The sequence below is a fragment of the Leucoraja erinacea genome, chromosome 11, assembly GCF_028641065.1.
Source record: "Leucoraja erinacea ecotype New England chromosome 11, Leri_hhj_1, whole genome shotgun sequence".
NCBI classification, from domain to species: Eukaryota; Metazoa; Chordata; class Chondrichthyes; order Rajiformes; family Rajidae; genus Leucoraja; species Leucoraja erinaceus.
The window spans coordinates 40128635-40143894 of record NC_073387.1 but is presented as its reverse complement, the minus strand read 5'-3'; the positions used below and the strand labels follow the sequence as shown (position 1 = coordinate 40143894).

The following is a 15260-nucleotide window of genomic DNA, read 5'->3' as shown; positions in this document are numbered from 1 at the left end:
AAATGATAATGATAAAAAAAAAACGAATGAAAAGCTAAGGATTGCAGTAAGGCATATGATGTTATTTTTTGCATTTTCCTGACAGTAACGGCATACATTTTATGCCAAAAGGTCACAAGGGTCTCTGTAATAGTGAAAATCAATATAACCAATCTTGATTTGAGGAAGAAGCAAGCATTTGTGTCCTTTAAAATGTCAAATATAATTTCCATCAATCATTAATGTATTGCTTGGAAATTCCATTACTCTTTTTTCAGCACAATGCACACAAAATTGACCACATTGGAAATAACAGTGAAGGAACTTTAAGTGCAACCAGCAGAAAAAGTTACCATGATATTTTACACTGGCTTAGAGAGCAGGCTGTGATCACAGAAAGTTGAGCTTATAGGACTTGATATTACAATCCCCACTATAATTGGCACCTTCTTACTATCTTGAGTGGGGGTAGGGATAAAAATGTCATTGGTATCAGGTTGTGGCAACATGTGCCTTTGCATAGGTCCTCAGGGGCCTTTTTTAAAATTGGGTTTCATTTTTAAGTGTAAGGATACTAACATGCAGCCATTTTATAGCTATTGAGTGCTTAAAATAGTTACTAAGAAGCAGGTTACTGCATGCCAAGGAAATTTATTAAATTGCTCAGTTAAACATTAATCATTTTTAACTCTGAAACTTGGGTTATTCTCACATGGTGAATGAGCAGTGAGCATTGTATTTCAGTTGTATTTTTAAAACTACCATGTGACTGGCAACTGAGGAATATTTTGAATGAATGAAATAATATCTTCTAAAATTTCCCTTGAATATGCTAGTTCATGAAAAAAATTACATTGTTGATTATGGAAATGGCATTGAGAACAAAATCAAAATTATTTATCTAACTACGGTTCGAGAGTATTATGCACTCATTATGTTGAAAGTGGAAATTTAGCCCTGTAATAAAATACAGCGGTGGAACCTTTTCTCTTTATAATTTGTAACGCCATGTGCATACAAAAACAAAATCAGTTGTTGAAAATAGAAAGCAGGTCCCAATGAGGAATATTCAAAGATTTAAAAAAGATTTAAAAAAAACATATACACACATATTGCCATAAATGAAGTGAAATATAATCTCAGATCCTACAGCAACTGAATGTTTGAATTTAAAAAAAAACCTGTTCTGTATTAATACTGGATGGCTTAGTCTCTTGGGCATATTCATTGACAATACCAGTTGTATGGCAACACTTTCACTTAAAAAAAAAAAATCAGGTTCTTGATTTACCCCCCTAATATCCCACTCCCCTAAATTTCAAGTTGGCTTTAGAATATTTACCAGCAATGATAATTGTACGTACCAACCCCTCAAACCACTGATGAAATGAGATTAGAAGCAATTATTAGAAATCAAATTGATGTTTTAAAAATGTGTACATCTGCCTGGTGCCACATTTGTAGTCATAGAGTTCCACTGTTAAGTAGAACAGGATGGTTTTTTGAAAAAGTATTAGGATATTTCAAATTTAATTGAACTTTTTATGATTTAATGTTAATTTTTAATTGGATTTTTTAAAGCCGAGCACACGATTAGCGATTACAGAATTTTCTCTTTCGACATAACTTGTAGTAAGTGAAGCAAAGAAATAATAATGCCAATTAGACTTTTAAGATGATTCCTTAAATCATTTTTTGGAAACACACAGTAATCTTCTATATTACTAAAAATAAGATCTTGACCGCTTTTGACTCACTGCGATGTGATTTCCGAGAGAATGCCGCCACTTACGGCCGTCATTTTTGGCCACCTCGCTCAGAGCCCCGCTCCGCCAGAGGATTTTTCCCATCAATTAAAAATCAGAGAGATATTAATGTTTTTTTTTTTTTTTAAATCACCATTCTCTCTGCTGCCCCTGCTGGTGGGAGGGGGTAGGGACTATAAAACCCGGAAATGGTGTGCCTCACTCAGTCTCTGCAAGATGGAGGAAGCGAGAGGGTCACATCTCTCTGAGCTCTGAATAGCACTGAACACATGTCTACTCAACTGTGAGTGCCCTTAATATGGTTTGAAAATTAAAATATGGTTAGTTTGAAATAAAAAAGCACGGCAAATGGTTGTTTAGGGGTTTTGGGTTGAAGTAAAAAGAAACTGCAAATGGTTGCTTGGGGGTTTTGGGTTGAAGTAAAAGGCACTGCATATGGTTGTTTGTCTAAACTTGACAACTTCCAATTTGCACTATATTGATTTTAGATAAAATGCTACCACTTATGGCTGTGGTTTTTTGGCCATCTTACTCAGCCCCCTCCGCTCATCAGGTGCAGAGGATTCTTCCCATCAATGAAAAATAAAAATGTTATAAGTGTTTAAAAAATGTTGAGAATCTCTTTCCTGTCAATCACGCCATGAAGGCCACACCTTTACCAGTGGGAGGGGGAGGGATTATAAAAACCGGAAGTGTGGGTGTGGCTTAGCCTCTGTCACGGTCACGATTCTGTCTGAGCTGTGAATCAACTGAACACACTGAATGTCTACTGAACCATGAGTGTGGTGTTTTGTGTGGTTTTATGGTGGTTTCACCCTGCTTGAAATGGTATGTAACTGCATTTGAATGTGGTGGCCTTGCACCCTGCTGCGTGGTTGGAAATGCACTTGTATTGGTGGCCTGCAATGCTTGAAGTGGTGTTGCATTTGAATTTTGTGGCCTGCCCTGCTCGAAGATGAAACTGTGAATTTGGTGGCCTTGAAACCTGCTTGAAATGGTTGATGGATTTGGTGGCCTTGCCCTGCCTGAAATGGAATTTCAAGGAATAGTCGTGAGTCAACTGCCAGCCCACCAGCCATGAGTGAGCTGCCAACACATAAGGCTTGAGCGACTGAGCTGCCTCTCCAAGAATCCATTTGGCCCACAATGTCCATGCTAGCCCTCTGGAGACCAGAAGGACCCAACAACACCCATACCAGCGCTTAGAAATCTACTGGTAATTTGGAATTGGTCGAGACAAAATTGTGCTTTCGGGTCCCACTTAGTCTATAATTTGTAGAACAAAATGTTGCTTTCTGCTTTTAATGTTGGCATGAATTGCAGACATGTTACAAACATACAATGTTTGTTTTAAATAAACAAACATCTATTTTATGGAGAAAATAAAATGTGCCAATATCATAAGCAGATTTGATTTGTGATCACTTATGAAACTGCAATACAAAAATATATTAAAACCTTTAATACCAATTATAGGGCAACTAGCAGTGTGACAAAGTATTTTACAGCCACTAGACAACTGTATTAGTTTTGTTTATTGTCACTGGTACTGAGGTACAGTGAAAAGGTTTTGTTACATGCTAACCTGTCAGCGAAAAGACAATACATGATCATAATCTAGCTGTCAACAGTGTACAGTGTATTCCTAATCTCCAAAAACTAACTTGTTTATTTTCTTTAGTAGTATCAATACAGGTTTGAATTAATGGTATGTACATCTAATTTCTGAATTTATTTTAGAGGTTGAGGTTAATTTTAAAAGTCCTAACGTAAATGTGCAACTTCAAGAATGTCCCAGTGAAAATATACAACTGCGAGATTAAAAATGGATGATTAAAATTCTATATTAACTCTAACTCACTGAATGTGACAAAGTAGCAGGGGTGATGCTCTCGAGCCTGGGTCATCACATTCTACAAAGTGTATTGGTGTCACTTGGAATGTGTAATAGGAAAGACAGGTTTGAATTGGATGGAAACATGTTCCAGTTCCAGCTCTAAATACCATTGGGGAATTTGACAGCCTGTGAAACCTATTGTCAGCATGAGTACACATTCCCGTGGAGGAGAGAAAATAGCCACACCAGAATGACTGAGTAGGATCATTAAAACACAGAAATTCGGTCAATAATCTGTATTATTTCTGCATGGATTCTTTTAAATTGTAATTTGTGAACTGATACAGAATATGAAAAGGAAAAAGTGCTACCTCAGTGAGCAACTCGTGTTGAGCAGTAGCTAGGTTGCAGACAAAAATGCAGATTTAATTTAAAGTAGCTTTTGTTACACAAACACAGATTGCATTCAGTGTTTAAATCTATATCACAAGTTAATGCAAGTTTATGAAGGACTATTTACTTTTTTCCTGTTTCTTTACATTTCCATTCATTTTTTTTTAAATTTTCATTGGTGGTAATATGCATTTTGTAGAGTTTTCAGTTCTGTGGAACAAAATATGATTTGCAGGTTGCTGCTGTGATTCATTGACTTTAAGGCAATCAAGTTCTGATCCCTTATCTCCCTATATCATCTCCTTATCTCACCTTCCTTCAAATTGGTGCTTTAAACATTCCTGCCTTACTTTAGCTTTTATAATTATTTTATAATGATTTTATAATTCTGAACCTCTATGTCCTAAGTCTTTGTATCATTTTAACCATAGGAACATGTTTAATTGTTCACATATTATACTTTTGCTGGTTGCAACTGAATCAGGTTATCCTGTAGGCAGCCATTTGATAAAAAAAACATCTATTGATGCTCCTGATCACATCATCAGTGATGTATCCTGGGGTTGTTGGGTGTTTCGGGTCTTTCAACATCAGACACCCTCGCCCAGGTGACCCAGCCGTGGTTGATCAGACCATGACTTGTGTTCAGGCTCCTTCCCATGTTCCTTCTCTCCTGATACAGAGCCATCTCGAGGCCTTCTCCGCTGCCACTGTGGTGTTCTTAATGGCTCTTTTCCCACCACTACGTTGGTGCCCAGTGCACTCAAGGCTTTGTAGAGTGATTGCCCTGCAAAACCTCTGCAGCCAACCTCGATGGGCTAATACTTTGCCTTCCAGCCCTGCTTATGGCAGTCTATGACCAGCTCTTCATACTTCGTCATCTTCCTCTCGTGGGCATCCTCTAGCACCTTGTCGACGTCCTCGTCAAACTGATGCCAGACTGCCGTCTTGCAGGCCAGAGAGCATTTAACTTGAACCTTCTCCGGCGAACTGTTCTGAGGGACTAGTTGCGCCACTTGGAGGCTTCGGGCTCTATGGGGTGATTCCGGGCCCGGCTCCTCCTGCGTCTCACCAGGTAAAATACCTATGCGATGTGACACTCCCTGTCCCTCCAAACACTTCATCCGGGTCTGGTGAATCTTCAGACCTCGGCTGTTCTTGCAAACCTTACCACATGTGAAATAAAGGATTGGTTTTAGTAATGTTTGATGTGGGTGGGGTATTTGTAGATCACCATTTGAAGGGGAGAAAAGTGGTGGATGATGACATGATCTTCCAATGTTTATCGTTTTGTTTTTTGAAATTTACTTCAACACTGACATCTTGCGATTTATTGTAAGCAATGGATACAGCAGCGCAGTGGTGGTGCAGTGGTACAGCACAGTGGTACAGAGTTTGTACTTTTCCCTACGTCCACATGAATTTTCTCCGGGTGTTCCGGTTTCCTCCCACACTCCAAATATGTTCAGGTTGATAAGTTAATTGGCTTCAGTAAAATTGCAAATTGTCCCTAGTGTGTAGGATAGTGTTAGTCCACTTTAGTCAGCATAGATTCAATGGGCCAAAGCATTGTAGCACTACAGATGCACTGTATCTATAAAGTAAAGTTGAAAAGTTAATTCCACCCAAGGATTAACTTCTGTAAAGACTGTAAAGAAGATAAATAAATCTGTGGCACTGAAATGTACTTGCCTAATTATTTTGGTTTTACTGCTTCGTAAATGTGTTCAGCTCGTCTATTGATACTGAAAATATACCACCCAATAGTCTGCAGAAAAAAACGATTTTATAAACATGAACTCTTATGTAAACAATGAGAGCTATTTTTCATCAAATACATGGTAAAAAAATAAAGATTCACACTGCCTGGTGTTTGTTCCTTTTGTTCAGAGGTCGCTATCTTGTAGCTTTGGGCCGCTCTTGGCATCCTGAAGAGTTTACTTGCAATCAGTGTAATATGACCTTGACTGAGGGAGGATTCTTTGAGGAGAAAGGCTCCGTGTTTTGTGGAAAATGCTACGAAAATATGCACGCTCCCAATTGTGCCAAATGTAAACAGAAGATCATAGGCGTGAGTAATATTATCTAATTATTGTTTTATATGGTCTCATATTTGTATGATGTAAATCGATGCATTAATCAAAACATTTATGCATAATCTTAAAATATCCAACTAAGTACTATGTATATAATATTTGATAATTCATAGACCAGGTTGATTATCCGTGGATCATAGTTCATTGACAGATTTATTCTTAGAGGGCCAAATGTGTACAGAAGCGTCCCTTTAATGCATACATTTGAAACTCCAATTCATAAAATGAAGTAATCAAATAGAATTTCAATGAACCTAGATTGTAAATATTCTAGAGGAAGATAGTTTATACAATTAAATATGTTCCCCTTATTTTGCAGCCGAGTCATCTGCCCTTTATTGATCAGTCCGCTTTTTAAATTACTATCAGAGTTAGTTATGCCAACGTTTTAGTGGAATCGCAACCATTAGGAACCGACTGGCGAAATGCCACACCGATGTTTTGGGGGGAAATGTAAAAGGAGATTTACTTTGTACCTGGGTCATGTTATATGAAATGGAAATGGTAAAAATGAGCAAATAGTTAGGCACATATATCAATGTGCTTCCTGCTTTCAACATAAATAAAACATGCAGTGGAAATGTAATAATGGTATAGCATAGCATATTTCAGCTTAATTGACAAAAGTGATAGCACAATAACTTAATTCATTACAGATGCAGTTAAATACAGATGCAACTCCTAGATACAGTTCAAGGTGCATTCCAAATAGAACTTCATGTTGTAGGTCTATGTTATTTAACCCAGTCATGTCTAAATAAACCTATTTGGGGAAGCATTTGATTTCAGCACAGGTGATTAACCAAAGAGAATAAAATGTTCAGATGTCAGTTTTGTTTTCCCTTCTTTGCAAAATTAACCTTTACTTCCCGTTTCTAGGAAATTATGCATGCCTTGAAGGAAACATGGCATATTAAGTGCTTCACCTGTGCTGCATGTAAAACCCCAATCCGCAATAAAGCATTTTACATGGAGGAAGGTCAACCCTACTGTGAGAAGGGTAAACTGATTTTTGAACATTTTGAAGTAACCATGTGTGAATAGTTATTTTTGCTGTTATTCCAACCAGATAATTTTTTTAATAAAATATCAAATGCATATATGAATTTTAAAACATGTATTCCAGGTTTCGAATGAACATGTTATTGATCCAAATGCCTTTTCATTAATGCAATATTACCATTATTTAAATAGTACGCTGGATCAAAACATTAAGCCAATTGTAGGAGCCATTTATGTTTAGGCTAGCTACAGTTGGCATATTATATTATTTTGTCTAGATATATCTTGCAGTATTATTTTGGACACTTGGGGGCGGTCATTAGATGCACATAGTTGCATAAATAAATATGTGGGCACAGAGGACAGGGATTGGTAGACCAGGCACAGGCAGGGGGAGCATACAGTTCTCAACAGACCGGGGAGAACAGCCAACTACAACTTGCATGCAGAATAAGGTAAACCTGGTACATTCATCTCTTTGTTTGTACAACTACTTCAATAAACAACCAATTAAACTGTAAATAACAAATGGAAGATCTGGTATATTTGGTCTGTATAAGATCACTCCTACTTACCGGTGTAGTAATGGTAATAGAAAGGAGGACACTGGAAGGGTTGGAAATTTGCCATTGCACCAATAAAGCATCAATAATTTTCATTATTTCTGCAGTGCCTTCAGAAAGTATTCAGACCCCTTCACTTTTTCCACATTTTGTTACATTACAGCCTTATTTTAAAATGGATTAAATTCTTTTTTTTATCATCAATCGACACACAATGCCCCAGAATGAAGAAGCGAAAAGAGGTGTTTAGAAATGTTTGCAAAGTAATTAAAAAGAAATAACTGAAATATCACATTTACATAAGTATTCAGACCCTTTCCTATCACACTCAAAATTAAGCTGAGGTTATCCTGTTTCCATTGACACAACTTGAGTGGAGTCCCCAGTGATAAATTAAATGATTGGACATGGTTTGGAAAAGAGGCCTGTCTATTAGAAATTTTTTGCAAAGTAACGAATACAAAAATTGTCCGTAAACCTCCGAGACAGGATTGTGTCGAGACACAGATCTGGGGAAGGGTATAAAACATTTACATAAGTATTCAAAAAGCACCCTTTCTTCTATCTTTGGAACACACAGGACGCTTCAAATTAAGCTGAAAGGCCTTGTTCAGGTCCTGTTTCCATTGAGCTTATCCTTGAGATGTTTCCACAACTTGAGTGGAGTCCACCAGTGGTAAATTAAATTGATTAGACAAGTCTGAGAATGTCCTTGAGTGGCCCAGCCAGAGCCCGGACTTGAACATGATCGAACATCTCTGGAAGGACCTGAAAATAGCTGTGCATCGAACCTCTCCATTCAATCTGACAGAGCTTGAGAGGATGTTTTTCTGGAACTGGGAGACTAGTCAGGATCGAGGGGAAGATGAATTGAGCAATGTACAGAATCCTTGATGAAAACCTGCTCCAGAGCATTTTACCTCACTGGGGCGGAGGTTTACCTTCCAACAGACTGACCCTGAAACAGCTTCGTGTGACAAGTCATGAGTGGCCCAAGAGAGCCGGGACTTGAAGGCTCGTACATCGCTGGACCTGAAAAGACTGTGCATCAACTGACAGAGCTTATCTGCAGAGAAAATGGGGAAATTACCCAAATACAGGTGTGCCAAGCTTGAAACATCATACCCAAGAAGACTTGAGGCTGTAATCGCTGCCTAACGTGCCTCAACAAAGTCCTGAATAAAGGGTCCGAATACTTATGTGAATGTGATATTTCAGTTATTTCTTTTTAATAACTTTGCAAAAAATTGTAAACACCCGTTTTCACTTTTTTATTATGGGGCATTGTGTGTAGATTGATGATTTAAAAAAAAAAAGAATTTAAACCATTTTAGAATAAGGCTGTAACGTAACAAAATGTGGAAAAAGTGAATGGGGTCTGAATATTTTCTGAATGCACTGTATGTGTAATGAATCTAATATATTCAGCTACCTTTTCGACATGGAATCTGAAAATGGGAAATGTTATCTATTTTGTAAATATGAAGAACACTTCCATTAGACAGTAGCTGCAACAGTACTCTCACCTAAATAATAGCAGCATGTCTACCTGGTCCGAACACAACTGGAATGAGGTGTAAAATAATAATTGTGTAAATAACAAAACATCTTTAACAAGGAGTTCATAATATTAATATTACCTAATGCAATAATTTGGGTTAGAAGATTATTAATGTATCTTTAATATTAGTGAAAATGACAGGATTTCATAATACAAGGGAGTTTATGTATCTGAGACCTTCTTTCAAAAAACTGCAGGAAATATTCTGCAGGTCAGGCAGTATCGGTGTGACCTGAAACACTCCCTCTGTGGATGCTACCTGGTCCGTTGACTATACCTCCCATTTTTTTTAAATTTCAGATTTTTACAATATCCATGTTTCTCATTCATTAACAGTATTTGATTGTCACATTTACTTTCTAAATATTGGCATTCTGACACTCATCAAATGACAGCTTTGACTTGATTTAAACATTTGTAAAATGTTTGCAAAAAGATACATAAGTCAACATTAAATGTTTGAAAGTATTTTGAAAATGATCAGTATCAATACAAGCAATCCTCTTTCCTTTCACTGTGACCCTGCAATTATGTTTGATTTTCATATTAATTCTGTTCCCTAGTGAAAGGCATGACTCCATTTACACTTGCTTTAAGTAAAACATATATTTTGAAAGTTACTTATTTTTGGTTGTATTAAATCTGTGTCTTCTAATTGTCAAAGATATGCACAGGTTTCTGTTTCTGCACTATTGAACTGTAACCTTTATGGTATATTGCCTTTTCTTGTTCCTCCTAACCAAGTGTACAGGTGGCAAACATCCTGGCTTACAGAAATCTGACTTTGCACAAATGTTCTCATATATTTTTTAAGATATTTTTCAGCTGGCAATAAGAGCTTCATTGATGACTGGACACAGTGTATATTCTATTAGTTTAATTCTTGGCAGTGTTACAGAGTTTATTCAATGGAATGTAAGAAGTATAGAGAGAGTATGTAGAATGATATGATGTGGGTTACCATAGGAAGTGGGTGTTTCTAACGGAGAGAAATCCGGCTAATGGTGGGTCTCTAGAGCAGAACCCTCATGCTTGTAGTATCTTCTTGTAAATTTCATCATCTAGAAAGCGTATAAGACATAACATTCAGGTAGGTGAGCCGATTACTAACGGAATCAATGGATATGGGGGAAAAAACAGGAATGGGGTACTGATTTTGGATGATCAGCCATGATCATATTGAATGCGGGGTGCTGGCTTGAAGGGCCAAATGGCCCACTCCTGCACCTATTTTCTATGTTTCTAGTGAGGCTGAAGATTAACCAGGGTTGTTATGAGAAATGCAAGATGAAGTTGGTGACACACCGTTAAATCTACTTTTGCCTTCTTTAATAGGATTATTATATCAACTGGGTTGGGGAAGAAGGAAAAATATTATGCCAATTACTATAAATCTAACTTCCAGTTGTTTTATGCTATATTTTATTTTATTAAAACACCTCTGTCTTGAATGTGGTCAGCATTTTGTCCATGGATCCATCAGTGGGAACCTCAGTACTGCCCAAGCCTACCTTGCACCAGGAAATCACTCCTTGTTGAGATTGAGTAAGCAAGCCCGAGGGCTTGTGGAAATGGTTGGGAATTGGCAAGATAGTGAGAGGCAGAGTTGGGATAAAACTCAGCAGGCAAGGATCATGTTTGTTGGAGCATAAATTGATGGGATGATGTACTGGAGAGGACTTAGTAGGAATGGAAGGTGATAGCCAGGGAGATTGAGACAAGCTGACTAATCTCTAAATTGTGATGTTGATGTTGTGTGAGTGCCACAAGCTAATGGAAGAGTGCATGTGTTCCTAACAGATGGGAGCATAAGAGAGAACCAGACAAGTAAACTGCCCACAGGAGCCATGTAATAGGGACCATCAGACCCCTTTCATAACACTGACATTTCTCCATCATTGATGTTTCGTGTGGGGTATGCACATGTCAAGTGAAACTGTGCAAGTGCAGTCCAGTCACATACTGTCATTAACTACAGATATCATGGTTCTTCTATGCATTCATTATAAACATGGCTATATGACCCAATTTTCATTCACTTTTGCTTTTTCTATTGATTCTTCTTTAAGGCTCTGGCATCATTCCCAATTGTGAAACATCTTCTCCAAACCCTTGCCAGATTGAGCACCATAATCCATCTGAAAGACTATCTGCGATTAATTAAAATTTATAATTATATGTCTAAATCAGAAGCAACTGTATTATTTAACCATAAATATACTATACTTATGCACTTCTATATATTTATGCACTTTTAATAGATTATGAGAAAATGTTTGGTACCAAATGCCATGGTTGTGACTTCAAGATTGATGCTGGTGACAGGTTTCTTGAAGCTCTAGGGTATAGCTGGCATGACACCTGTTTCGTATGTGCGGTGAGTATGTTCCTCGTTCTATTCTCTATCTAGTGACCTCTTTCAATATTAAAGTTCAGTCTGAAGAAGGGTCTCTTCCCGAAATGTCGCCTATTCCTTCTCTCCATAGATGCTGCCTCACCTGCTGAGTTTCTCCAGCATGTTTTGTCTACCTTCTTTCAATATTAATGTAATATATTATTGACTTTATTTCTTTAAAAGGCTTTTTTTCCCCCAAAAGCCATCTTGGAAGGCTTTCAAGAAGCCTCCTTCATTCGCCCTACTGGTGCAGTTGCCAAATAAGTATAAACCTGTTTGTTTTATTTATGACAAGACTATAATTGGTTTTGAAAATGGCCAGCACATCCCTGAATTAGAAATGAAAAATTGTAATGAATATTCGTAATGCATTGTGAATAAAATGATAAAGAATTTTAGTTTGGGCACTGCTCCTTTTCACAATCAGAAAACATAAGAAGTTCAATAATTTAATAACCCAATATGTGTATTCCAGCCAAATTGTAGTATAGTTCCAAATGTTCCGTTTAGTTTATTGTCATGTGTATCAAGGTACAGTGAAAAGCTTCTGTTGCGTGTTATGCAGTCAACAGAAAGACAATACATAATTAAAATCGAGCCTCTTACAGTGTATAGGTACATGATAAGGGAATAGTATTTAGTGCCAGGCAAAGCCAACAAAGTCCGATCAACGATATCATAGTTTAAGTAAGAAATGTTGCTGTAGGAATAGTAATTTAAGAGTGTGGTGTGATTGTAATATGAGTTTGTAGATCTGCTTCTGTGGCTAGCACGCAAATAGTCGCCTGGGTTGGGCGCCATCCTGGAAGCAGCAAATGTATAATGTTTGATATTGATCCAGTTGGAAAATCTATTAAATTCTTATTTTATCAATATGTAATGTTCTAAGACAAGTATAAAATAAAATTCTGGGCAGCTTTCAGAAAGACAAACCATTGTATCCAATAAATTCAAACAGGATCTGATACCAATTTGACTGATTTTTTTTTAACCTTCAAGGTATGCCACATAAACTTGGAAGGCAAGACATTTTATTCCAAGAAAGAGAAGCCTTTATGCAAGAGTCATGCTTTTTCAGCTGTCTAATTCTACGCTGATGATGGTCACCAGGGAGCACGATAGAAACCTGGCTCAGACAAGCACAATCCTCATTAGGGAGCTTGGATGAAGTCACAAAGAACTGAAGTCGCAAAGGAATTTTGGCTTTCTGGTACAATAAAAATATATGCAACACTTCAGAGAGGCAATTAATCAACACGCAAACTGTTACACAACTGTTTCTCAAAGGGCCAATTATCTTGCTTCTCTTTCTGCTGGGCATGTAATCTCCTATAAATTTTAATTTGCCTTTTTGTTCCAAAGGGAAACAAGCTTAATGGTAGCTCTCTTGGAATCCATTCAGCAAAAGGAACTCTCCAGGCATTCCATCTTTATCACTCTTTTGCACACAATGTATATTGTTTATTACCTGTTCTTTGAGAATGTTCTAACCATGCAGTATCACTTTTTATATGGATTATATTGCTACTTGTAAAACAAAATCAATGTCAGTATTTATCCACATACTTTAGAACGTTGATTGTTGCAAATTAGTTTGGTTGTGTGCTATAGCTAGTATTTAGGATTAAAAACAACCTATTTAAAGTGTCCTTAATAAGGAGTAACCCAAATAGCTTATAAGATACTAATTTACACTCACTCCTCATGTATGTGCAGTAATTGCACTTTCAATATCCTGTGCCGTGCAGGAAATGGGGATTCCAGAAAAAAAGCTTAGATTCACTGAAAGTACGTTTGAAATGGAAGTGTATTGTTGTTTGAATTCCTGTAGCATCTCTCCATTATTTACATTTATTAGTATGTTGTTTCTTTTCACCATTCTATTGGATTAGTCACTGTAGGAGTAAATGGTATGTTTTGTACACATTGTTTAGCTTCCATTTCTCCCAAATGGTCTAGCACCTGTTGAGTGACATTATTACTGAGTAACTTCCACATGGGTTTCTGTGATCAGCACCTTTACTGCTTGTTTTCTTCCTGGATAATATTTCAATGTGATATTGATTGTATGTTCAGAAGTGATAGGAGCAGAATTACTGTAGGTCATTTGGTCCATCAAGGCTACTCCGCCATTCAATCATGGCTGATCTATCTTTCCCTCTTAACCCCATTTTCTTGCCTCTCTCATAACTCCCGACACCCGCACTAATCAAGAATCTATCTATCTCTGCCTTAAAAATATCCATTGACGGCCTCCACAGCCTTTGGTGGCAATGAGTTCCTCAGATTCACCACCCTCTGACTAAAATAAATTCCTCCTCATTTCCTTTTGAAAGGAACATCCGTTAATTCTGAGGCTATGACCTCTGGTCCTAGACTCTCCATCTAGTGGAAACATGTTGTTTTCGGCTTTGGAAATTCATTTGATTGATTTCAGTAGAATGGACTTTAGATTTACAATCCATTCATGCTATTAGGTGTTGCTTTTAGTGCAACTGTACTTTATCAAGCTAATTAGATTGATTAGCAGTTCACTGCCCTTTAAAGCAGTATACATACATAAAGAGCTAAAATGATGTAAATGGACTGTTGACAAATGGGGACGGTTTGTCGGCACGTTTCCGGTGTTTAACTGCATTTCTTTTATTCCCATTTGGCTGGGATGTTACTGAGTAGCCAAATGTGTTTGTACCTACTTGGAAACAATTACTTGTTATCTGGATTTAATTAAAAAGTTCCTGTTTCATTATATAAGCTTTCTCTTACATTGAGTATCGGTGGCAATGTTCAAAAGATTAAATTAAAAAGTAATGTTTAAGTAGCAAGTTTACGGAACTTTGTACAAAGGCAATGGTAGATTTATAAGTGTCATATTGCCATTGGGACTTGCAACTAATTATGTGCAGGGAGCTGTTTGCCAAAGACTAGTTAATATTAGTGTCTTGTCTTGGAACAAATTAGAGCAAAATTAAACAAAGCTGCCAGCATTGATTTGACAAACTTCTTGATATCTGAAGGTATTATACAATTGCTTTTAGCATTAAGGTTGGACCCAAGTGCAAAGTGCTGTGATAATGAACCATGTGGTCACAAATAATGCCTTGTTTTTGTAAGTTAATTTCAAGCTTAGAATTTATTTATTGTATTTGCCACAAGTATGGTTCCTGTATTTACAAGGTGTTGGTGTAAAGTGCTTGCTTTATTATCTTTAAGTTTCATTACTTGGTTATCCTTTTAACTGACAGGTATAAACTAATTTACATATTACATCATATTTCTTTTTTTTTTGTACATTGCCAGGAAAGGAGCAGTATCATTTGAACTTAAAGCAAGCTACCATTGTTTTCTGTTTTGAAATTGTATACCTGTTTCTCTGACATTTGCTTAAAATTAAAACAATAGAGATCTTGTGAAATTGTGTTCTGTCTTTTTGTTTTCCTTCATCTTTTGCAATTCCCTTTCTTAATCTTTGGGAAATATGTTGCAGCTAAGTGTTGGGGTAATTTTTTTAATGTGCTTAACATGTAGGTCTTAAATGGCTCTAATGATAACATATACAAATTGTTCAAAAGCCTTTGTTAAAGGCATTCCCATGCCGGTGTCTCATACTACTTTCCTTGTGGGTGCTGAAGGTGACCATATTTAGCTCTCTGCCCTCAGAAAAGGCA

General features: G+C 37.0%; 1 protein-coding gene across 1 annotated transcript in view; it reads left to right on the top strand.

The window, feature by feature from the left end:
* pdlim7 (PDZ and LIM domain 7) overlaps positions 1 to 15007 on the top strand; it is a 130249-nt gene extending 115242 nt beyond the window's left edge. The window contains exons 9-12 of the mRNA XM_055642512.1: positions 5866 to 6046; positions 6951 to 7071; positions 11459 to 11574; positions 12592 to 15007. Coding sequence (XP_055498487.1) covers positions 5866 to 6046; positions 6951 to 7071; positions 11459 to 11574; positions 12592 to 12678 — 505 coding nt within the window. The 3' untranslated portion in view covers positions 12679 to 15007. The remainder of the gene's footprint in view (positions 1 to 5865; positions 6047 to 6950; positions 7072 to 11458; positions 11575 to 12591) is intronic.
* Positions 15008 to 15260: the final 253 nt, after the last annotated feature.